Source organism: Sminthopsis crassicaudata, chromosome 1 (genome assembly GCF_048593235.1).
Source record: "Sminthopsis crassicaudata isolate SCR6 chromosome 1, ASM4859323v1, whole genome shotgun sequence".
NCBI classification, from domain to species: Eukaryota; Metazoa; Chordata; class Mammalia; order Dasyuromorphia; family Dasyuridae; genus Sminthopsis; species Sminthopsis crassicaudata.
The window spans coordinates 521,360,545-521,385,890 of record NC_133617.1 but is presented as its reverse complement, the minus strand read 5'-3'; the positions used below and the strand labels follow the sequence as shown (position 1 = coordinate 521,385,890).

At 33.3% G+C, this 25,346-nt stretch overlaps 1 protein-coding gene across 3 annotated transcripts in view; it reads left to right on the top strand.

Annotated features, from left to right (window-relative positions):
• CNTNAP4 (contactin associated protein family member 4) overlaps positions 1 to 25,346 on the top strand; it is a 641,498-nt gene that overhangs the window by 449,661 nt on the left and 166,491 nt on the right. For all 3 annotated transcript variants that reach the window (XM_074281700.1, XM_074281701.1, XM_074281702.1), the window contains one exon: positions 9,266 to 9,415. In XM_074281700.1, the coding sequence (XP_074137801.1) occupies positions 9,266 to 9,415 (150 nt within the window). The remainder of the gene's footprint in view (positions 1 to 9,265; positions 9,416 to 25,346) is intronic.

Here is a 25,346-nt window from a genome sequence, read left to right as displayed (position 1 = left end):
AAAAAAAAAAATTAGGGAAATGGAAAAAAATTCAATAGAGCAAAATAATTCATTTAAAAACGAAATTGGGCATTTACAAAAAGAACTAAAACTGTGAAGAAGAAAATAACTCCTAAAAGTCAGGATGGAACAAATAGAAATGAATGATTCACAGAGAACCCAAGAATCAGTCAAACAAAACAAAAAAAATGAGAAGCTGGAGAACAACGTCAAATACTTACTGGGAAAATCTATAGACCTGGAAAATAGATCTAGGAGAGATAATCTGCGGATTATTGGACTTCCAGAAAACTATGACCAAAAAAAGGGCCTAGATTCTATTTTACAGGAAATTATCAAAGAGAACTGTCCAGAGATAATAGAAACAGAAGGGAAAGTAGATGTGGAAAGAATTCATCGAACTCCTTCTGAAATAGACCCTAAAAAAAGAACACCACGGAATATTGTGGCTAAGCTGCAGAATTACCACACAAAGGAGAAAATCCTGCAAGCAGCTAGAAAAAAACAATTTAAATACCAAGGTGCCACAATAAGGGTCACCCAAGATCTGGCTGCCTCCACATTAAAAGATAGAAGGGCCTGGAACCTGATATTCCGTAAGGCAAAAGATCAAGGACTGCAACCAAGAATGAACTACCCAGCTAAGTTTAGCATCTTTTTCCACGGAAGAAGATGGTCATTCAATGAAACAGAGGAATTCTATATGTTTCTAAGAAAAAAACCAGACTTAAACAAAAAATTTGATCTACATCCACAAGACTGAAGAGAAACAGAAAAAGGTACACAGAACCCTTGAGAACTGTAACTCTGTTGTGGGTATATAAAAAATACTCAAGGATAATTTGATTTTACTGATATAAAAGAAAAAAAGGGGGGTGTAGTAAAGGGAAGGAGGTCGGTTCAGAAAAAGGGGAAGGAGTGATAAAAAGAGGAAACTACATCCCAGGAAGAGACATAGAAAATACACCATATCTGAGGGAACTTAGTGAGGGGGAGAATCATTGTGTGAATCTTACTCTCATCAGAAGAGGCTCAAGAGTAAATAATTAACATATTTGTTTTTCAGAGAATTTTCTCTCACCTCATTAAAAGGGGGGAGAGGAAAAGGGAAAAGGAAAAGGGGAATAAGTGAAGGGACTTGGAGGGAGGGGGGAGGATCCTAAAAAAAAAAAAAAAAAAAAAAAAAAAAAGAGGGAGGGTTGCGCGTCACAAGGGGGGTCTGTAAATTAAATATCGGGGAGGGGGATCAGGGGGGTCAAGGGAAAAAAGCATAATCTGGGGATAATACGATGGCAGGAAATACAGAATTAGTAATTTTAACTGTAAATGTAAATGGGATGAACGATCCCATCAAACGGAGACGGATAGTAGATTGGATCAAAAAGCAGAACCCTACAATATGTTGCCTACAGGAAACACACTTAAAGCAGGGAGATACATACAGAGTAAAGGTAAAAGGTTGGAACAGAGCCTATTATGCTTCAGGTAAAGCCAAAAAAGCAGGGGTAGCTATCCTTATCTCAGATCAAGCAAAAGCAGAAGTAGATCTCTGTTAAAAAAGATAAGGAAGGAAACTATATCCTGCTGAAAGGTAGCATAAATAATGAAGCCATATCAATACTAAACATATATGCACCAAGTGGTATAGCATCTAACTTTCTAAAGGAAAAGTTAAGAGAACTGCAAGAAGAAATAGACAGTAAAACTATAATAGTGGGAGATCTCAACCTTGCACTCTCAGATTTAGACAAATCAAACCACAAAACAAACAAGAAAGAAATTAAAAAAGTAAATAGAACATTAGAAAAACTAGGTATGATAGACCTTTGGAGAAAACTGAATGGCAATAGGAAGGAATATACTTTCTTCTCAGCAGTTCATGGATCCTATACAAAAATTGACCATATACTAGGACATAAAGATCTCAAAATTAAATGTAGGAAGGCAGAAATAATAAATGCCTTCTTCTCAGATCACAATGCAATAAAAGCTACATTCAGTAAAAAGTTAGGGGTAAATAGACCAAAAAGTAATTGGAAACTGAATAATCTCATCTTAAAGAATGACTGGGTGAAAGAGCAAATTATAGAAACAATTAACAATTTCACCCAAGATAATGATAATGATGAGACATCATATCAAAATCTTTGGGATGCAGCTAAAGCGGTAATAAGGGGAAATTTTATATCTTTAGAGGCTTATTTGAAGAAAATTGAGAAAGAGAAGATTAACGAATTGGGCTTACAACTTAAAAGGCTAGAAAAAGACCAAATTATAAACCCCCAACCAAAAATTAAACTCGAAATACAAAAATTAAAAGGAGAAATCAATAAAATTGAAAGTAAAAAAACTATTGAATTAATAAATAAAACCAAGAGTTGGTTTTATGAAAAAGCCAATAAAATAGATAAACCTTTGGTAAATTTGATCAAAAAAAAGAAAGAGGAAAATCAAATTGATAGTCTTACAAATGAAAAGGGGGATCTTTCCACCAATGAAGAGGAAATTAGAGAAATAATAAGGAGTTACTTTGCCCAACTTTATGCCAATAAATTTGATAACTTAAGTGAAATGGATGACTTCCTCCAAAAATATAGGCTCCCTAGATTAACAGAGGAGGAGATAAATTGCTTAAATAGTCCCATTTCAGAAAAAGAAATAGAACAAGCTATTAATCAACTCCCCAGGAAAAAATCCCCAGGGCCAGATGGATTCACATGTGAATTCTACCAAACATTTAAAGAACAATTAGCCCCAATGTTATATAAATTATTTGAAAAAATAGGGGATGAAGGAGTCCTACCAAATTCCTTTTATGACACAGACATGGTACTGATACCTAAACCTGGTAGATCGAAAACTGAGAAAGAAAATTATAGACCAATCTCCTTAATGAATATTGATGCTAAAATCTTAAATAAGATATTAGCAAAAAGACTTCAGAAAATCATCTCCAAGATAATACACTATGATCAAGTAGGATTTATTCCAGGAATGCAGGGCTGGTTTAATATTAGGAAAACTATTAATATAATTGACCATATTAATAATCAAATTAATAAGAACCATATGATCATCTCAATAGATGCAGAAAAAGCATTTGACAAAATCCAACATCCATTCCTACTAAAAACTCTTGAGAGTATAGGAATAAATGGATTATTCCTTAGAATAATCAGGAGTATATATTTAAGACCGTCAGTAAGCATAATATGCAATAGAAATAAACTGCAACCTTTCCCAGTAAGATCAGGAGTGAAACAAGGTTGCCCACTATCACCATTACTATTCAATATAGTACTAGAAACGCTAGCCTCGGCAATAAGAGCCGAGAAAGAGATTCAAGGAATTAGAGTAGGAAATGAGGAAATTAAACTATCACTTTTTGCAGATGACATGATGGTATACTTAGAGAACCCCAAAGACTCTGCTAAAAAGCTACTAGAAATAATTCAAAATTTCAGCAAAGTGGCAGGATACAAAATAAATCCACATAAATCCTCGGCATTTTTATATATCACTAACAAAATGCAACAGCAAGAGATACAAAGAGAAATTCCATTCCAAACAAATGTTGAGAGTATAAAATATTTGGAAATCCATCTACCAAAGAAAAGTCAGGAATTATATGAGAAAAATTACAAAACACTTGCCACAAAAATAAAATCAGATTTAAATAATTGGAAAGACATTCAGTGCTCTTGGATAGGCCGAGCGAATATAATAAAGATGACAATACTCCCCAAACTAATCTATTTATTTAGTGCTATACCAATCAGACTCCCAAGAAACTATTTTAATGACCTAGAAAAAATAACAACAAAATTCATATGGAAGAATAAAAGGTCAAGAATTGCAAGGGAACTAATGAAAAAAAACTCAGAGGAAGGTGGTCTAAGTGTACCTGATCTAAAGCTATATTATATAGCAGCAGTCACCAAAACCATTTGGTATTGGCTAAGAAATAGACCGGTAGATCAGTGGAACAGATTAGATACAAAGGACAAAAAAGGGTACATCTATAGCAATCTAATCTTTGACAAACCCAAAGATTCCAACATTAGGGATAAAAATTCATTATTCGGAAAAAACTGTTGGGAAAACTGGAAATTAGTATGGCAGAAATTAGATATGGATCCACACTTAACACCATATACCAAGATAAGATCAAAATGGGTCCATGATTTAGGCATAAAGAGGGAGATAATAAATAGATTAGAGGAACAGAGGATAATCTACCTCTCAGACTTGTGGAGGAGGAAGGAATTTATGACCAGAGGAGAACTAGAGATCATTATTGATCACAAAATAGAAGATTTTGATTACATCAAACTAAAAAGGTTCTGTACAAATAATACTAATGCAAACAAGATTAGAAGGGAAGTAACAAATTGGGAAAATATTTTTAAAAACAAAGGTTCTGACAAAGGTCTCATTTCCAAAATATATAGAGAACTGACCATAATTTATAAGAAACCAAACCATTCTCCAATTGATAAATGGTCAAAGGATATGAACAGACAATTCTCAGAGGAAGAAATTGAAACTATATCCACTCACATGAAAGAGTGTTCCAAATCACTACTGATCAGAGAAATGCAAATTAAGACCACTCTGAGATACCACTACACACCTGTCAGATTGGCTAAGATGACAGGAACAAATAATGACAAATGTTGGAGGGGATGTGGGGAAATTGGGACACTAATACATTGCTGGTGGAGTTGTGAAAGAATCCAGCCATTCTGGAGAGCAATCTGGAATTATGCCCAAAAAGTTATCAAACTGTGCATACCCTTTGACCCAGCAGCGCTACTACTGGGATTATATCCCAAAGAAATACTAAAGAGCGGAAAGAGACATATATGTGCCAAAATGTTTGTGGCAGCTCTTTTTGTTGTAGCTAGAAACTGGAAGATGAATGGATGTCCATCAGTTGGAGAATGGTTGGGTAAATTGTGGTATATGAAAGTTATGGAATATTATTGCTCGGTAAGAAATGACCAGCAGGAGGAATACAGAGAGGCCTGGAGAGACTTAAATCAACTGATGCTGAGTGAAATGAGCAGAACCAGAAGATCGCTGTACACTTCAACAACAATACTGTATGAGGATGTATTCTGATGGAAGTGGAAATCTTCAACATAAAGAAGATCCAACTCACTTCCAGTTGATCAATGATGGACAGAGGTAGATACACCCAGAGAAGAAACACTGGGAGGGGAATGTAAATTGTTAGCACTAATATCTGTCTGCCCAGGTTGCATGTACCTTCGGACTCTAATGTTTATTGTGCAACAAGAAAATGATATTCACACACATGTATTGTACTTAGACTATATTGTAACACATGTAAAATGTATGGTATTGCCTGTCGTCGGGGGGAGGGAATAAGGGAGGGGGGGTAATTTGGAAAAATGAATACAAGGGATAATATTATAAAATATATATATATATATATAATAAAAAAAATTAAAAAAAAAATAATAAATTGGAAAAAAAAAATCTGAATAAAAAATGCAGGAAGAGAAAAAGAGAATGAGAAAGAGAGAAACAGAGAGACAAACAGAGAGAGACACAGAGAAACAGAGACAGTGGGAGACAGAGACAGAAATAGAGAAAGAGGGAGGAGGAAGAAAAGAAGAGAGAAAGAAGAGCAGGGAGGAGAAACAGAGACAGAGACAAATACAGAGATAGACTAGGGAAGAATTTTACTGTAAAAATACCTTTTAACCAAATCACCAACCTGGAAACATATTGAAATACTTTTGAAGCCTTTTCTTCTCTTCAGAGACAACTAAACTATCCTATTTAAAAAAAAAATTAAAAAGAGGAAATTGCATAATGTCTTTTTAATAGTTATTATAATATGGAGTTAACTTTTCTTTCACTATTAGAAAATTCTTTGGTGGAAGTAACTTTAAAAAAGGAATTATGGCATCCTGGTGAATATATAATACTCCAGGATAGGAAGAAATGGGTTGAATTCCTATTCTTGACACTTATTAGATCTCTGACCATGGGCAAGTCTTGACTTCTCAAAGAATCTGGTAGCTTACAAAGACTAAATTATAGAAATATCATGATCTCTGTGAGTAGCTAGAACTCCCACACTGACAAAATCACAGGTTGTTGAAATAGCTCATTGAAATTCTCTCTGTGTTAATTTGCATCTCTTCTTCAATACTTCTCACAAATCAAAACAATGTTAGACCTTCGAAATTTTCTTTTTTATCTTTTGTTGATGCAAGTTTAAGAATTCCAGATTGAGATTTATTTTGTATTGAGCATGTCTCATCAAAGGGTTTAAAAAACATAAATGAATTATAAATATTGTAGTCTTGTTGAAAGGTAGAGTTGGGCGATAGCCTAATACTTATTTAATAACTGGAAAAATGAAAGTTAAAGATTGGATCAGAGAGTTTTTGATATTTCATTTCTATTGGGTATCTCTTCTACTCTTCTGAAATTTGATCTTTGAGTCATATAATACTGAATGTTCACTCATTTTTAACTGATAAGAAAATATTTAAGAGAATTATTTTATATACTAATTCAGCAAATATTGCATATTGACTATGCCAAAGTCATTTGTACCATATGTCCTAGATATAAATATTAATGAATAAGCTCAATTGGTTATTTACCAAATGAAAGTCATAATTTTAGCAAGAGATTCATTCTATTGGTCTTTCCTATGTGGATGTGTAGACTAAACTCTAGAATGGTTATAGATTTGTTTTAGGAGGCTTAACTGTGCTCTGGGGCTCAATGCAATCAATATAACCCTATTCAGAAATAAGAAGATTTAGAGTAAAGTTTCTTAAACTGTGGATCATGACTCCAGATGGGGTTGTATAACTGAATTATGAATAATAAATCTTAATTTCTTGCCCCCAACTGAATTTGGGGTCATGAAAATAAGATTTAGTATTAATAAATGTTTGGTTTGTATGCTTATTTTATATATTTATAGAATCAGAACAAGCTGAATTCAATTATCTAACACCTAGTAGATGTGTGATCCTAGGCAACTTGTCAGCTTTAGTCCCCTAGATTGCAAAGAAGGGCCTCTTTATTTATTTCATTTCCTAGTAAGTCTTAATCACTGAATTGGTATTGCTTCAGACAAACTGAGAAATGGGGAAAAATCTCCAGAATTTCAAGGGCCATCTCCAGTCATCCTGAGGCTGGATTACTTTGTAGGGTCCTTATCACATAAATTCAATTCACTTGCAAATCATGGCATCACCTTCCTGATGTCATGGACTTCTTCAAGAACAAAATCAAGCCCAAACAACCTCAGCTGTGAAAAAGGGATATCTTTTGGAATGGTTGTGAAGATTAGATGAAAATATATCTATCTATATCTATATATCTTTCTTTTTTTGTTTTTCTTCCTTCCTTCCTTCCTTCCTTCCTTCCTTCCTTCCTTCCTTCCTTCCTTCCTTCCTTCCTTCCTTCCTTCCTTCCTTCCTTCCTTCCTTCCTTCCTTCCTTCCTTCCTTCCTTCCTTCCTTCCTTCCTTCCTTCCTTCCTTCCTTTCTTTTTCTGTTTTGTTTATAGAGAGAAAGCCAAGATTGATTTGTTTTATCTTTTTGACTATTATTTTCATTTGCTCACTGGGGAGAGAGTTCACATTTAAAGCAACAATAACCAAAAGTTTATTGACATTATAAAATCTGTGTGATTTATAGCATCCTTTGCTCTCCTTTTCACCAATCTTCCACCATTATTGAAGAAGCTTAAGTGGGCTACAGAGAACTGAGAATCCTTTGTATTTGTATAAAAAGATGGTGTGTTTTCTGTGCCATGAGAGACATTGTTTTTGAATAGTAAAAGTAGGAGTTAATCATACAATTCACTTTGGCAAACTTTGACCTAGTGCTTAATCTACACTCAATTGCTCTAAACTAGGCTAGAATGTGATCAAAACATAGATCACATTCTTTCTAAAGTGCACTTATCATTCTACTTTTTGTTATTCAGTTGTGTCTGACTCCTTGTGACTATAGACTACAGCATGTCAATAATGTCCATTTGATTTTCTTGGTAATAATGCTAGAGTGATTTGTCATTTCCTTCAGTAGATTAAAATAAATAGGGGTTAAGTGATTTGCCTAGGGTCACAAAAATTGTTTAAGTATCTGAGGCCAATTTTGAATTCAGGTCTTTCTGATACCAGGCCCAGCCCATTAGCCACTGAATTATCTAGCGCTTATCACTCTGCTTTGTGGTTGTTCAGTCATGCGCAACTATTTTTGATCCCATTTGGAGTTTTCTTGTCAAAGATGTATTAGTTTGCTATTTGCTTCTTCAACTCATTTTGCAAACAAAGAAATTTTGGCAAAGAGGGTTAAGTGACTTGCCTAGGATCACTCAACAAGTATATTTCTGAGTTTGGACTTGCACTTTGGATCTTCCTGAGTTCAGCCTAAGAACTGTGCCACTTGGAGGCCCTTCATATTCTTACCCCACCTTTAAAATATGTTTTGTACATGCTATGTTTCCCAGTAGAATGTAAATTCCTTGAGGGTAAGATATTCAATCATTCATTCATTCTTTTATTGCTTTGTGATTGTTAGTTTATTTGTTTATTTAGGAGCCAGAGCACCTAGTATAGAATCTTGCATATAGGAGACACAAAATTATCTTTTTTGCTGAACTGAAATAAATTGAATTCAAATTTATTCACTTTGGTTTTAATGGTGCCAATGGATTGCTAAAATAAAAACAGTGACAGAGGATAATTGAAAAGTTCAACTTTTGGGAAAACTATAATTTTCTAACATTTTTATAAGAAATGACTACACCAGTTTAAGAATAAACATTGTATTTGCTAAACCCTGGGATTTTAATATATCCTAATATTGTACGTTAGATTGACATTTTTTTTCCTTCCTTTTAAAAGGGCATTCTTTAGAAATTCTGATAGTAAATTTTTTATCTCCTAGACAAGTATAATATTACAGCTATCCAGAATTGTTTGGGTTTGTTCAGAGAGTTTGTTTGTTTTCTCCTTCTCTACTGAGGCCTGACAAATGGAAGAAAGTAATGTTTCCTATTTACTCAGAGAATGCTATGATTTCCCACTTGGCTCAGTTTCTTTCTTTCAATCTGAATCCTATCCTCCCACTCCTTTCTCTGGATGTTAATGCTATACTTATCTGAGGTACTGAGTGAAGGGAATCACATTGTTTTGAAGGACTTATTGTGATTCATCGTTTATAAACATTTCTTTGTAACTGATTTCATTTTCCTCCTAGGAGTTGAATTAAATAATGGGCAATGGCATTCAATTTCCTTATCTGCTAAAAGAAATCACCTGAGTATAATGATAGATAATGATGTGACTTCAGTTCTGCATTTTGTGCTGCCAATGCAGATTTATTCAGGAGACATCTATTATTTTGGAGGTGAGTGAAATGGCCAGAATATATGGGAAATTGAACAGTCTCATCTTTACAACATTTTGAGATAATCATTTAAATGACTTCTACTAAAGAAAAAAATGTTCATTTTTATTCTTTCTGTGCACATAATAAACTCTTTTTGCAATTAACAGAAATGGTGATATGACAAAAATTACAAAAAGAGCCTAAAATGAATGTCTACCAGATGACCTTATTCAAATTCACTTTTATTCATGACAATAAAGACTCTTCATTTGTTTTTTTTTTTTTTAATTTTCCTTTCTAATTTTATGTGCTAACATTAGTACAGCAAAAGGGTATTTTTATAGTAATATCTCTAATATCATTAGTGTTCTTATTGGTTCCTCACTTCCTAACTCAGAAGAGAAGTACCATATCCAGCAGACCATTAGTTTTAAGTTAACTGCCTATTTCAGCTTTCAAGGAATACAGGGATTGACAGGCCAGGCTAGGCTGTTAGCCTCTAGTATTCTACTAGGTGCTTTGGACAGCAGTAAAGTAAACACTGTAGTATTGAGTGAGTTTTTCAGAAAAAACGAGCTAGTATAAGTTATATTTAAGTTTGAAAAAGGAATCTTTTGGAGAGTAAATAATTACTGAATATTAAGGGATTAAAATGGAAAGTTTTTTCTTACCCTAAATGCAAAATTTTAAAAATTGTCAAAATAAAGAAAATCTATTCACTAATCATTTTGGTATTTTGGAGGAGGAAAGTACTTTTTAATTTCTTTTTTGCTTGGTTGTTCCTGAAAATTACTTTTGAACTATTGTGGTAGTAACTCAGTTTACAAAGACCACCCAGAAATTACAGGCTGCCTAGTCTTTTAAATTTCCAAAACAGGTTTTAAGAAAATAATTAATTATAGTACACTGCTCTTAATTTCTTTCTTTAAACAACAAATCTTATATATTCCCATACCAATTTGCTCTTATGAATTATCAATTTTTCTTATTTCTTAAGTATAATTCCAAAAAATATATAATGACATATTCACTAGAAAAACAAAGGAGGGAGGCAGCAAGATGTTGTAGTAGATTAAAGCACTGGTTAGGAGGATCAGATTTCAACTTTGGCCTTAGTCTACTTAACATAAAACTTTTTAGCTCACTTTTGGGTGGTAGAGGCAAGATGGCAGTGTAAAGACAGGAAGCTACCCGAGCTCTCCTACTTTTCCTTGAAAACCTCATAAAACCACGACTGAACAGTCTGATAGAATGAAATCACTCTCCAGCTCAAAATAAACCAAAATAATTTCAAGAAAGTTCAGTCTCACTAGGGTGAAAAGGATGATGAGTCCATCAGATATATTCTGGCAAAGGAAGTAAGAAGATCTTAATCACAGTAAATCAGCAACTAAAACCCTTAGTCCTGGCTCACTAGAGATGCAGTTCAATGGGGAAACCGCATGTCCTATCTCTCAAAGGCAAACCTGAGAAACCAGGTTTTTCCTAGAAAAAAAAAAAAAAAAACAGACAAAACTATCCTTTGCAAACACAAAGGACCTTGAATATAATATTTTTGTATAAGAAACAATTAGCAGGATGATTTCAGAAAGTCCTGGAGAGATTTACTTGAACTGATGCTAAGTGAAATGAGTAGAAACAAAAGAACATTATATATAGCCACAAAAAGGTTGTATGATGATTAAATGTGATGGGCTTCGCTCTTTTCAACAATGAGATGATTCAGGGCAATTCCCATAGATTTGTGAATGAGAGAGACATCTGCATACAGACAAGGACTATGGGGACTGAATATGGATCACAACAGTATTTTACCCTTTTTTAATTATTGTTGCTGTTTGCTTGCTTGTTTTTTTTTTCTCTCATTTTTCCTTTTTGCTTTTTGATATGATTTTTCTTGTGCCAACATGGCTAATATAGAAATATGTTTAGAAGAATTGTACATGTTTAACCTATATTGGATTACTTGCTATCTAGAGGCGTGAGGGAAGAGGGGATTGAGGGGAAAAAAATTTGGAACACAATATTTTGTAAGGATGAATGTTGAAAACTATCATTGCATATATTTTGAGAAATAAAAAGCTATTATTTAAAAAATGAGACAAAGTGTAACAACATTTCCAATATGGGAATCTAAATGATTGAGCATAAAGAAAAATCGTGTAGAATATAAGCCAAAGGAATAGCATATGGACTGAGTATTGTTTCAGGCACTGACATATAGAAAGGGCATATTGTTGCTTTGGTTCAATTGTTTAATTGCATCTGATTTTTTGTGACACCATTTGGGTTTTCTTGGCAAAGATATTGGAGTGGTTTGCCATTTCATTCTCCAGCTTATTTTACAGACAAAGAAACTGAGGCAAACAAGGTTCAGTGACTTTCCCTCTTTCTATATCTTACTGATGAGCTTTGTCAGTCATATATAGAAATGCTGCTGACTTATGTATTTTTTATGCTGAAACTTTGCTAATTTTTTTAGTAGGTTTTTGGATGTTTTTCTAGCATTTTCTTATCATATCAATAATATTCCATTATATTCATCTACTATAATTTATTCAACCATTTCTCAACTGATGGACATCCATTCAGTTTTGAGTTCCTTGCTACTGCATAAAGTGCTGTTACAAACATTTTTGCATATGTGGGTCCTTTGAGATACAGATTAAATAGCTACATGAATAAAAAAGAGAATGAGAAGATCAATGAATTGGGCATGCTACTAAAAAGCTAGAAAAAGAACAAATTAACCCCCCCCAATTAAATATCAAATTAGAAATTCTTAAACACAAAGGAGAGATTAATAAAATTGAAACTAAGAAAACTATTGAACTAATAAATAAAACAAAGAGTTAGTTGTCAGTATTTTATCAGTATTATATGAGAAAATCAACAAAATAGATAATTTTTGGTTAATCTGATTAGAAAAAAGAAAAAAGGAAAAAAAAAACAAACAAATCACCAGCATCAAAAATGAAAAAAGTGAACTTACCACAATGACAAAAATTAAAACAATAATTAGAAGCTATTTTGATCAACTATATGGCAGGAATTCTAACAATCTAACCAAAATGGATGAATATTTACAAACGTATAAATTGCCCAAGTTTACCGAAGAGGAGATAAATTACTTAAATAGTCTCATTGTAGAAAAGGAAATTCAACAAAATCATTAATGAACTCCCTAAGAAAAAAATCTCCAGGGCCAGATGGATTCACAAGTGAATGAATTCTACTAAATATTTAAAGAACAATTAATTCCAATATTATGTAAACTATTTGGAAAAATAGGTAAAGAATGAGTACTGACAAGTAACCTCTATGATACAAATATGGCAATGAAGAGCCAAAACAGAGAAAGAAAATTAAGACCAATCTCTCTAATGAATATTAACGTAAAAGTATTAAATAAAATAATAGCAAAGAGATTACAGCAACTTATCAGCAGTATAATACACAATGATCAAGTGAGATTTACTCTAGGAATGCAGCACTGGTTCAATGCCAGGAAAACTTATTGTAATAGACCATATTACTAACAAAACCAACAGAAATCATATGATAATCTCAATAGATGCAGAAAAAGTTTTTGATAAAATACAACACCCATTCCTACTAAAAACACTAGAGGGCATAGGAATAAAGGGAACTTTCCTTAATATAATGAGCAGTATTTATTTAAAACCAACAGCAAGCATTATTTGTAATGGAGAGAAACTGGATGCATTTCCAATAAGATCAGGGTGAAACAAGGATGCCCATCATCACCACTTCTATTTAATATTGTACTAGAAGTGTTGGCCTTAGCAATTAGAAGAAAAAAAAAAAAAAAAGAAATTTAAAGAATTAGGATAGGCAATGAGAAAATAAACTATCACTCTTTACAGATGATATGATGATATATTTAGAGAATCCTAGAAAATCATCCAAAAACTTAGCTTTAGCAAAGTTGCAGGTATAAAATAAACTCACCCAAATCATCAGAATTCCTATCTATTACTGACAAAGTCCATGAGTAAGAGATAGAAAGAGAAACTCAATTAAAAATTGCTGTAGACAAAATAAATGCTTGAGAGTCTAACTGCCAAGACAAACCCAAGAACTATATGAACAAAATAACAAAACACTTTTCACACAAATAAAGCCAAATCTAAACAATTTGGAAAATATCAGTTACTTATGGGTAGGCTGAGGTAATGTAATAAAAATGACAATTTGGCCTCAATTGGTCTATTTATTCAGTGCCATATCAATTAAACTGCCAAAAATCATTTTATAGAAATAAAAAAATAATAATAATAAAATTAATCTGGAAGAAAAGTCAAAAATATCAAGGGAATAAATGAAAAAAAATACAAAGAATGGTGGCTTAGCAACACTAAATTTAAAACTATATTATAAAGCAGAAGTCATCAAAATAATTTTATACTGGCTAAGAACTAGACTGTGGATCAGTGGAATAGTTTAGGTACATATAATATAATAATCAAGGCCCATAGCAATCTAGTATTTGATAAACTATTAAATTTCAGCTTCTATAAAAGAACTCTATTTGACAAAAGTAGTTTGGAAAAATGGCAAATAATATGTCAGAAACTCAGCATAGACCTACATCTCATAACCAATACCAAAATAAGGTCTAAATGGGTACATGATTTGAGAATAAAAGATGATACCATAAACAAATTAGAAGAGCATGGAATAATTTACCTATCAGATCTTTGGAGAAGAAAGGAATTTATGACCACAGAAGAAATTAAAAGCATTAGGAAAGATAAAATGGACCACTTTGATTATATTAAATTAAAACACTTTTGCACAAACAAAACTAACAGAAACAAAATTAAGAGTGAAATACAAAGCTGGGAAAAAAAAAAATCTTTACAGCCAGTGTTTCTGATAATGGCATCATTTCTAAAATATATAAAAGACTTTGTCAAATTTATAAGAATACAAGTCATTCCACAATTGATAAATGGTCAAAGGACATCATTTTCACATGATGAAATTAAAGCCATCTCTACTTATATGAAAAAATGCTCTAAATCACTATTGATTGGAGAAATGTAAATTAAAACAACTCTGAAATACCACCTCATATCTCTCAGATTGGCTAAGATGACAGGAAAAGATAATGATAAATGTTGAAGGTAATACGGGAAAACCGGGACACTAATGAATCATCAGTGGAGTTGTGAAATGATCCAACCATTCTAGAGAGCAATCTGGAACTATGCCCAAAGGGCTATCATAAAGGAGGGAAAAGCACTCACATGTGCAAAAATGTTTTTAGCAGTTCTTTCTGTAGTAGCAAAGACTGAAAAATGAGTAGATGTCCATAAACTTGGGGAATGGCTGAATAAGTTGTGTTATATGAAGGTAATGGAATATTATTGTTCTATAAAAAATGATTGGCAAACTGATTATAAAACAACCTGGAAAGATTTACATGAACTGATGCTGAGTGAAACAAGCAGAATAGGAATACATTGTACAAAATAACAGCAAGAATGTGCAAAGATCAACTATGCAAGACTTGGTTCTTCTCAGTGGTTCAATGATCCAAAACTATCCCCATAACATTTGGACAGAAAATGTTGTGATACAGGAGCCACCTGTCAGTGGCTGCTGGAGGTCTAACTCAGACTTTTAGTATGGATCTCTTCATGTGACAGGAGGATAATGATACAAGGAGAATGAGAGGCAGTTGCATTTTCTGACCCCTCTCCTCTTCCCTCTGCCTCCAATTTATTTCATTCCCAATCCACAAGGAACATCTGAGAAGGCTGCTTTGCAATTCTTTCAAGTATTATGATTCACAGCTATGGGATCTTTAGGAGAATTGACCTGCTCCTTCATTTAGGCCTGGTCCTTTAGAAGAAAATTCCATCTGCATCCAAAAAAAGAACTAAGGAGACTGAATGTAAATCAAAAATGAATAAATGAACAACAACAAAAAAAATGAATTTATTAGCTGTGTGACCCTGGGCAAGTCACTTAATCCAAATTGCCTCACCAAAATTTAAAAAACAAAAAAGAAGAAAATGTCATGTCAAGGCCATATTACTCCATAGTATCATGGGGGCCTAAGTCAAAAATTAATTGTTCATATTTTTAATTAGATGATTAATAATTAATCAAATGATTAACAATTAATCAAATTGGATAATTTAATTAAAGGATTGACAATTTGTTGGAAAGCTAGCAAATTTATACATTTTAAAATTATTTAATGAATTGTAATAAAAAAAAAATCCACCTCTATAATAAATATTAACATTCTGCATTTCAGGCAACAAAACACAAATGGATCCTTCCTAGTAAAATAATGGAATAATGCACAGTGTGTCAATCAATCAATATTTATTTGCCAATGATTGAGTCTTTGGTCCTTGGTAACTAGGTGGGTAGCTAGGAGCACTAATAGGATTATAAGTGGACTTTTGAATTATAATTAACCCTTTTGTTATCTTAAGTAGGCCTTTATTACAGTCTGCCCTAGTTGAGGACCTAGTTTGAATTCCTAGCTGATTTCCTCAAACTGACAAAAATCATTATAATCTCATAGTTACTATGTCCAATTGGAAGGCCATGTTTTGATATCAACCCTCAAGGTTATTTTCCCTTATAAAAGAATCTACCTGTATCTCATTTCTTTGCTAATGTCTGTTAGCACCTTAACTCCTGAGGGCTAGTCTGTCACTCAATGGCATAATCCCCTGCTGAAGTCCTTTTTTTTTATAAGGAATTTAGCCTGCCTTATGGCCCTGAGGGTTCATTAAGATCTTGCCCTGTAGTTTTCTTCCTTACTGGTGTCTTTTCCCCATTGCTTGTGAGTTCTGCCAGCCAACTTCCGTCTTGTCTTTCCCCTTGTTAATTGCTAAAATCCCATGTGGAATTTTGAAGATGATCTTTAAACCTACAAAATCTTCTGAGATACCTCTTGACACCAGCCCAAGATCTCAATATCCTTTTGAGAAACAAACCTCTTCTCTTCAACACCACTCACAATATACCAGATACTGTGCTATATACAGTGGTATCATATACAGTTCCCTTTTGAAGGTCTGTATCTGTATATGATCAAATCTGTCTCATTTCCATTCCTTTGACTACCACTCTAGTTCAGACTCTACTCCCCTCTCTCCAAGATTATTGTAATAGCTTCTTACATGCTCCCCCTGCCTATGCATTCTCTTTTCTTTGATCTAGTTCAGTTGTAAAAGTAATCTTGCTAAAGTATATGACATTCTTCCTAATCAAATTGTCTCCCGGTTCAAAAACTTTCTTCAGTGGCTCTCCACTGTCTACTTAATCAAATACAAACTGCTTCGCCTGACATTTATGACATTCCCTCATTTGACTATCACCTACCCTTCAAGACTTATTTCATCCTATTCTCCTTTATTATAGAAAAAAAGAACTATTCTCACACTTCTGGTTTGTCCCATTCCCATATATTTTACATGCCAGATTTTCACACCTGTTATTCCTGATATGGTTAGCATTTCATGCCTGGACTTCTAATGATAGAAACAACACTTCCTGGAAGGAAGTCCAGGACAAAATTGTGGCTAGGAATCCTTGAAAGTGATTGCTAATGGAGGAAACAGAAGAACCAAGGGGTTAGGATGCAGTTTTGACAAAAGCTAGAGGAGCTGTGACTTAATGATTAATGCTGCAAGTTTTGATTTTAATATCATATAAGAAAGATACCTTTGAATATCATGAATTCTCTTAGTATTGGTGGATCTAAATCTTACCATACATTACTCCTGGCCATCAGTCCTTATAATGATCCCATTTTTAAAAGGAAAAAAAAAAGAGTTATTATTCAGAAAGAGTATGGATATCCTTTTGTTATTAGGTATGGGCAATTAGATGGTGCAATTGATAAAGCATGGGACCTAAAATCAAATAGACCTGAGTTCAAATGTGGTCTCAGATACTTACTAGTTATGGGATACTAGGCAAGTCATTTAATCATGTTGGCCCCAGTTTCCTCATGTAAATGAGGATGAACTTAAATGAATTGAAAAAGAAAATGGCAAAGTATTTCAATTTTTTTGTTTGTTTATTTAGGCAAGTGGGGTTAAGTGACTTGTCTAGGATCACACAGCTAGTAAGTTTTAAGTGTCTGAACCTGGATTTGAACTCAGGCCTGCTTGACTTTAGGACCAGTGTTCTATCTACTGCAGCATCTAGCTGTCCCGATTCCAATATCTTTGCCAAGAAAAACCTTAGTGGAACCATGGAGAATCAGACAGGACTGAAAAGAACTGAATGACAAATGGTCTTATCATATCTGATAACAACTGGAGCAGAGTAAAAAGGGAAAGAGAATGGAGAAACTCACCTATTAATAATGCCTATGTAAGAATATGTAAGAATCAGTAGGTCATCTTCTCCACTAAGTTGCAAATGTTCTCTATTTGAGATAGCTTGGAAAATCCACTGACTAAATATTTTCCTGTTATTGGCTTTATAATCCTGTGTCTTATTTTCTTTTTCTCAAGATCTTTGGGGTCAGCTTGTTGTCAACAGGACTTACCTGGTCTCTGTGAATGGCCAGGGTCAAATAGAGCAGGATAGAGATAGAAAAGTCAGGAATCAAAGAGAAGTTTAATTTCAAAGAGAGGGAAATGTCTTGCAAACAAGGACACAGGTGCTCTCTGCCCTCAATGGGGGACTTGCTTTAGTATGGCCAAATCTCTAACAGCAACAATTGTGACAAGTTTGATTCATAACAGGCTTTTATAACATGGGTACAGTTATTGCTTGTCCAATCTTAGGGAAAATCCGGTGCTGGTCAAAGCAATACAATAATTGTATGAAACAATTCTGGGATTTTGCTGTGACTGAGATCATCCAGAGGCTGAGTGCAAAGAATTATGTATGTCAAGCTCAGGGCACAGCTTGTTTGCTAAGACTTAGTTCTGAAAAACAGGGTGACTTCTAATATCTTGACAATGTAATGCCTGAAAATTTCCAAAGTTTCTTCAGTCTTTTGATCATGAGAAAGCAGAGGAGAATTCTTTTCATATTTTTAGCTTTGGTTTCCCAGAAAGAATATTTATTAAGAGTACAGAACACTCTACTCAAATCCCAGGTTGATTCTTGTATATTTTATACATTAGGTTCCACATTTAAAGAAGTCTGAAGGAGTCTGATAGAAGCTTATTTTGTAGAAGGCATGGAGCTATGAGAACTTTTGCATTATTTTCCAAGGATAACTAATTGTAGGAGCTAGTATGGCCTAAACCGAGGTATCAGCTGTTTCACTGAATGATTGTTGGGATTCTTGAGTTATTATTCAGATAGGCCCATAGATGTTCCTTGTAACTTGTCAGGGTCATTTGAAGTACTACTTCTTTTCAGTCCCTTTAGCTGGGTTAACATTCATATCCTCTAAATCTAGTCCTATCCCAAGTTTCAGTCCTTTACATTCTTGTATTTTCTTTTTATGGTCTAACTTTTGGTGACCATACTCAATCACAGGGATTTATCATTTCTAGGCTAATAACTCCCAGATCTAACATTTCCTCTCCAAATTATAAGTCCCTCATCACCAACTTCCTTTTGGATAATTTAAGCTGCATCTCCTATAACATCTCAAATTTGATATGTCCAAAATGACCTTTTATTCTCACCAAATGTGTTCATTCTTCTAAATTTCGCTATTTTGTTGAACATTAATAACTTTTTTCTAATCCCCTAAATTCACATTTTCACTAATCCCATATATCCAATCAAATACTAGTTCTCATCTCTACCTTCACATTCTTTCAAATTAAACTCCTTTTATCCATTTATGCAGTCATCATTCTATGTTAGGCTCTTATTACCTCTCACCTACACTATTATAATAGCTTCCCAATTGGTCCCCTTGTCTCAAATGTCTCCCCTTTTAATTCATCATTCACACAATTGTTAAAGTGATTTTTCTGAAGCACAGATGTTAAGTAAAATAAACTCATCTCAAAAAATAATAATAGCTAACATGTATACCATGAGCTTGGACAGACTTTGAAAGATAGTAAACAATAGAAGGTCCCAATGTGCTATGGTCCATGGAGTCATGAAAAGTTGGACAAGATTGAAGGAATGAACAAAAATAACTATTCTTATCATTCTTATTAATTGCCAGATAGTGAGCTAAGCACTTTGCAATTATTCTTTCATTGAATCCTCACAGAAATCTTGGAAGGTATAATATATTATTAACATCCCCATTTTACAGATGAGGAAACTGAGGTAAACACAGGCTAAATGACTTGTCCAGAGTCACACAGAGTCAGACTTTGAAGCCAAATTTGATTATAGTTCATGGTTGCAGGTCCATATCTCTGTTTACTGTTCCACTACAGGAACTAAATACCAAATAAAAACTTCTTTGCCATAATAAAACTTCATACTCTATCTCCAATTAACTTTTTAAGTTCTTATTATTCACTCCTCCCTTCTATACACACTTACTCAGCATACTTCATTCAACATGGGACTTTCCCTCATATATCCTCCCCTTTCAACCATTATTCTCTTACTCCAAATTACATGCACAAGGTATCATGCTGCCAGTGCCATTCATATATGTTTATTATGGCCTAAATGTTTATGAGGTGCTATGAAAACTTTCTTTTTAAGGAATAAGGCTGGAAAGGATCAAATATTTATTTACTGACTGACTGGATTATAGTGAGGCAAGAATGTCAGGAAACATTTGTTGATTCAGTCAGTCTTCTTCTAGATGGCTCAGTAGATAGAGCAATGGACTTGGAGTCAGAAAGACATGAGTTCAAAAAAATTTTTCCCCAAATAATTAGAAGCTGTATGATCTTAAAGAGGTCACTTAACCTCAGTTTCCTCATCTGTAAAATGGAAATAATCTAATAAAATATAATGTATTTTAACTTTGTTGTAATGATCAAATGAGACAATATTTGTAAAGTACTTTGCAAACCTTCAAATCCCATATAAATCATGGTGTTGGTAGTAATAGTAGTAGTACTAATAGTACTACTATTAGTACTAATAGTACTACTACTAGTACTACTATTAGTACGAGTATTTTGTTATAGTAGTAGTAATAGTAGTAGATCCCCATTCACTTATCTAAGCAACCTAGATTCTGAGACAAATCACAAATTTGGTCCATGGAGACTCTATAGGAACCAGTTTAGAACAACTGAATCAAAATCCCCACTTGGTGGCCTGTTACCTCTGTTAGTTTCTGTTTCTTCAACCTTAGCTAAAGCAATTTTCTGTATCTTTTGGGACATCATTAGTTGACTATAAGCCTTAGATTAACTGACTTTTCTCCAAATTTCTTAACCATATAAAGTAAAAGTAAGTCTATTATTTTTATATTCTTGATTTTTACTGAACATAACAATACTTTCCTGAATGTGGAAGAATTGACCTATGAAAGGTCCCATACATTCCTTCCATGGTATAGGAGTCCAGATTTTAGTTAGAAGACACATATGTTGCCACCAGTCACCAAGACTTCCTCAAGACATCAAGGCATATGTAGGCTGATACATTTCTTCAAATAAATCCCCAATAAAAGGAAGAAAAGAAATAATGTTTTCTACTGGGGTTCCTTTTTGTAGAGTTACAGGATTCATGGAATCAGGAAAAGGACTTGATTTGAGTGATTTGAACCCATGTGCTTCAGTAGAGGTCGGTTTCCACGATACTAAATACTAGATAATAAGAGTAAATCATAGATACCAAGTTTTAGGAAATTGCCTATGCTTTCAAATCATGCCATATTATGACATTTAAAGGTTTTTGCAACTAGAGATAGATTAAATTGTTCCAAACTTGGTTTTTAGCACATATAGAAGAATTATGAGAAATGCTTAAACAGGGATAGTTTGGATATCATATATTAGGTGTTTTTTTTCCTAAAAGAGGATCATTTTGAACTGGATTTAAGTGAGGGAGGGAGAGCAAGGTCACTTTCTCTTTGAGTCATCTAGATCAAGTACCCAGATATAGTTTAGAAGGACAAGAGATGACCCTGGATGCAATGGGAGACCTAGGTCTTTTTAAAGTAAGATTTTTAACAAGTCTCAGTGCTAGGCCAACCCATTTGGTTATTAAAATTAGGTAACAATTGAGGCAAAGAATGACCTCTTTCATTTAGTCAAAAACCAAACCAAAACAAAACAAAAACTAACTAAATAAATATAAGAATCTGGGAGTGGAAGATCCTCAGGGTTTATTGCCCAAACAGAAATGATTGCAATTGTTTTCATGTTTTTTCTATATTCATTTTATTAATGATTTCTTACACTAGAGAAATATTCTATAATCTGCTTCATTTTAATTAATGTCAATATTATTATATGTTCCTAAAAAAGTAGTTGTTTGTTTTGTTTTGCTTTGTTTTTCCATAGTAAATAAAACAGTTAAATTTACTACATTTTCTTTTCCTCTAATGATGGATTATCTATTGTCTTTCTAGAGAAAAGTGGATTATTTGAACGATTCTCTTATTGTACTCCCTTGATGTAAACAGACTGATCAAAGTGATATTTAAATAACAGAGTTTCAGTCAAATTACATGTTTCCTTTTGATGAGAGATAGGAAAGGGGGAACCCCGCTGGTCGGTGCAAAGATAGTAAGATAATCCCATGAGGCACAGTGTCCCCTGTAAATGAATTTACAGACCCGAAAACCTAGATTGATAAATAAAAGGTTTATTGTAGAAATTTGGAAGTAAAGTTCAGTTAGAAAGACGGCAGGGCCAAAGGTGGCCGCTGGGTGGGCAGGAACCCTTACATGGCTGGAAGGATACCATGTTTGGGAGAAGGGCTCCTGCAAAGAGAGAGCTCCAGCTTGGCTCTTTTATACCTAAAAGGAGCTTGTGGGCAGTGCCCCAAGTTCTGGCAGGCTTTTCAGATAATGAAGAAACTGTGGGGGTTGGGGAATCAGAAAGGAAATCTTAAAGGGACCTCAACCCCTATCACTTTTATATTAAAAAAATAATAATAATAATTTATTCTTCACTGAATTCTTAACCTGATAATTTATCATGTTTTGGAGGATGATCCTGGGATCACAGTCTATTCTAAAACAGTATAATCTTAGCATAGTTCTATCAAAGTAGTAAGACATTCAAAGATATTTCTTGGTGACAGATTATGTTATTGAAAAGCCAAACTAGCCACAGACCCTGAGTCTCATCTCCAAAAGTGTGGTTACTAGAAAATGATTATTTGAATTCAAAGTAATAAAGATTGCCTACTAAGCTGACTTTTAAGTGGGAGTGTTCTTTAATTCAGTGAAGAGAAAATCTACATTGATGCAATTTCAGATATTTTTGTAGTATTTCTTTGACAAGTTTGTGGATCTTTAGAGGTAATTGAATTCAAGTTTCTTGTTTTACAAATGAGGAAACTAAGGTCCTAAAAGATTAAGTGACCTTTCCATTAACTATTGAAATTCTCCAAGAGGCATCTGAGGTGAAAGGCATTCTTTAAGAATGCCAGATGTCTCCTATCATCATTATATCCATTTTAGCATGAAATAGCATGTCACAAACTGAGTTACCAATCTGTTGGCCTCTTGGATAATTTTATCTTTATGAAAAATCACCATACTCTGAAGTAGGAAAACTTTTTAATATTACAGGAAAGGGTTTTTATTGAGTTTTCACTCTTCCCAGAATAATGAATTTTCCACACACAAAATATGTAGAATAATTTTGCATTCTTTTGAGAATAATTATCATTTGCTATTAAATTTCCTTTAAATGGAAACTTTCATTTAGATATAATTATAACATAGATCTACACCATGGCATTCTCCATTCATGAATCTTGCACAGACTAGTAAAACCATGATAATATACTAGATTGTCATTCTTCTGTGTTCCTTTTCTAGGAAGACAATCTAAGTTATCTAGTCCCCTCAGGGGGTTCTTAACTCTTTAGATTTTCTTAATAGCAATGCATTCTTTCTAACAGACTTATTCTATCCAAAATCCTAGGGAAAAAAATCCATGCCTTAAAGCCTACTCTTTAAATGGGTTTAGTATAGAAAAATTCCTTGGTATTTTATTTCATTAATTATATACCTTAAGAGTTACCCATGGGCTAGATTTTCAATCCCTGCACTGAAGCTCTCTTAGCTTTCTTGATCCTTAGTTTATTGAGTTTGAAAGAAATAAGCACAATGTATATTTCTGATTTGACATTTCCTTTCTGAAATTCTCTTCGCTTTTACTGGCAGGTCCTTTATTTATTTTTGTTTTGTATGTAATAGGCATAATCTTTTTGCTCTAGGATAATTTAAATGAAATACCATCTGGAGAAAGAGAAATGAACTAAGTAAATAATTTCTTTGCTATTTACCCTACATCATATAATAGAAAATATCTCTATCTCTTATTAAATTACTATTCTTTATTGATTTTTGAGTTCTAGTAAAAAATATGCAATTTACTATAGATATTTCCTTAGAAATTTATGCCATACTTCCAAGGTGAACTTGAAACTTCACAACTATTTGCATATAACCTTATAAAGTAGGAAAATGAGTAATGAGAGTCTTCAGCGTTTGTCTATATTATGGGAATTGAAGCTTTTAAAAAAATTTATTAGGTTAGTGTACAATACTGCCGTATGCCTACTAATTTTAAATATGAATGAAAATTTCCATTTGTATTAAGAATGTGATTCAGGAAATACAAAGATACAAAGCTATAAAGCACTAGAAAAGATGTGCTATTGTAAAACTAATGATGGGAATTTCTCAGCTTTATCATATCAGATATTGTCACAGATTGTACTGGAGTTAAGAAAATGCTGAATACTGAATTCTTATTTTTATTCCTATTGATTGTAATAGTGATTGACAGTCATATGACATTAATGAGAAACTAATGAAAATACCAAAATCCTTGAGCTGTCTTCATAGTTTTCTCCATAGTATTTTCCCAAACATTCCATAAATATTTATTTCCCTTTGATAAAAAATATTGAACATTAACTGAAAACTATAAATAAATAAATGCAATTTTATATTATTTAAATAATTTGAAAAAAGAAATGCAGAAAAGAAAGATTTAGAAATTGGCCATGTAATAAATTGATCCAACAACTTAAATATTATTAAATTCAAAATAAATGAGGTACATTGTGTTTACATGCAATTATATTTCTTTGAAATTATTCATTTCCCTTCCTAATACAAAGAATGAATGAAATATAGTATTACAAAGGTTTATTTCATGATATAATTTTTGAATTTTTTAAAAATATTATTAACAGGGGCAGCTAGGTGGCCCAGTGGATAGAGCACCAGCCCTGAATTCAGGAGGACCTGAGTTCAAATTTGGTCTCAGACACTTAACACTTCCTAGCTGTGTGACCCTGGGCTAGTCACTTAACCCCAGCCTCAGAAAACAAATAAATAAATAAATAAATATTATTAACCAATATCATAGGTGCATGTTCCAGAAATCCATGCTGAGGTTATGTACGGTTTCTTGGACAATTCTAACTGTTCATTCTAGAGACTTCTCAAATTCAAAATGGCCAAAGTAATACTAATTTATGTTTCATTCAAAAAAACCCTCATTATATCTTTATAACAGTCCTATTTCTATTGAAGGCAGCACCATCTTTTTCATCATCCACTTCTCCCACTTATCAAATCATTTTCCAAATCATGTCATTTTTGGCTACATATTATCTCCAATCTGCTCCCTTATTTTGAGTCACATAAACACCATCCTAGTGTGACTCTAATCACCTCTGTCCTGAACTATTCCAATAGCTTTCTTTTCTTTTCTTTTTATTAAAGCTTTTTATTTCCAAAACATATGCAAAGATAATTTTCACTACTGACCACTGCAAAAATTTGCGTTCCAATTTCCCCCTGCCCCCTACTCTCTCTCATAGATGGCAAGTAATCCAATACATGTGAAGCATGGTA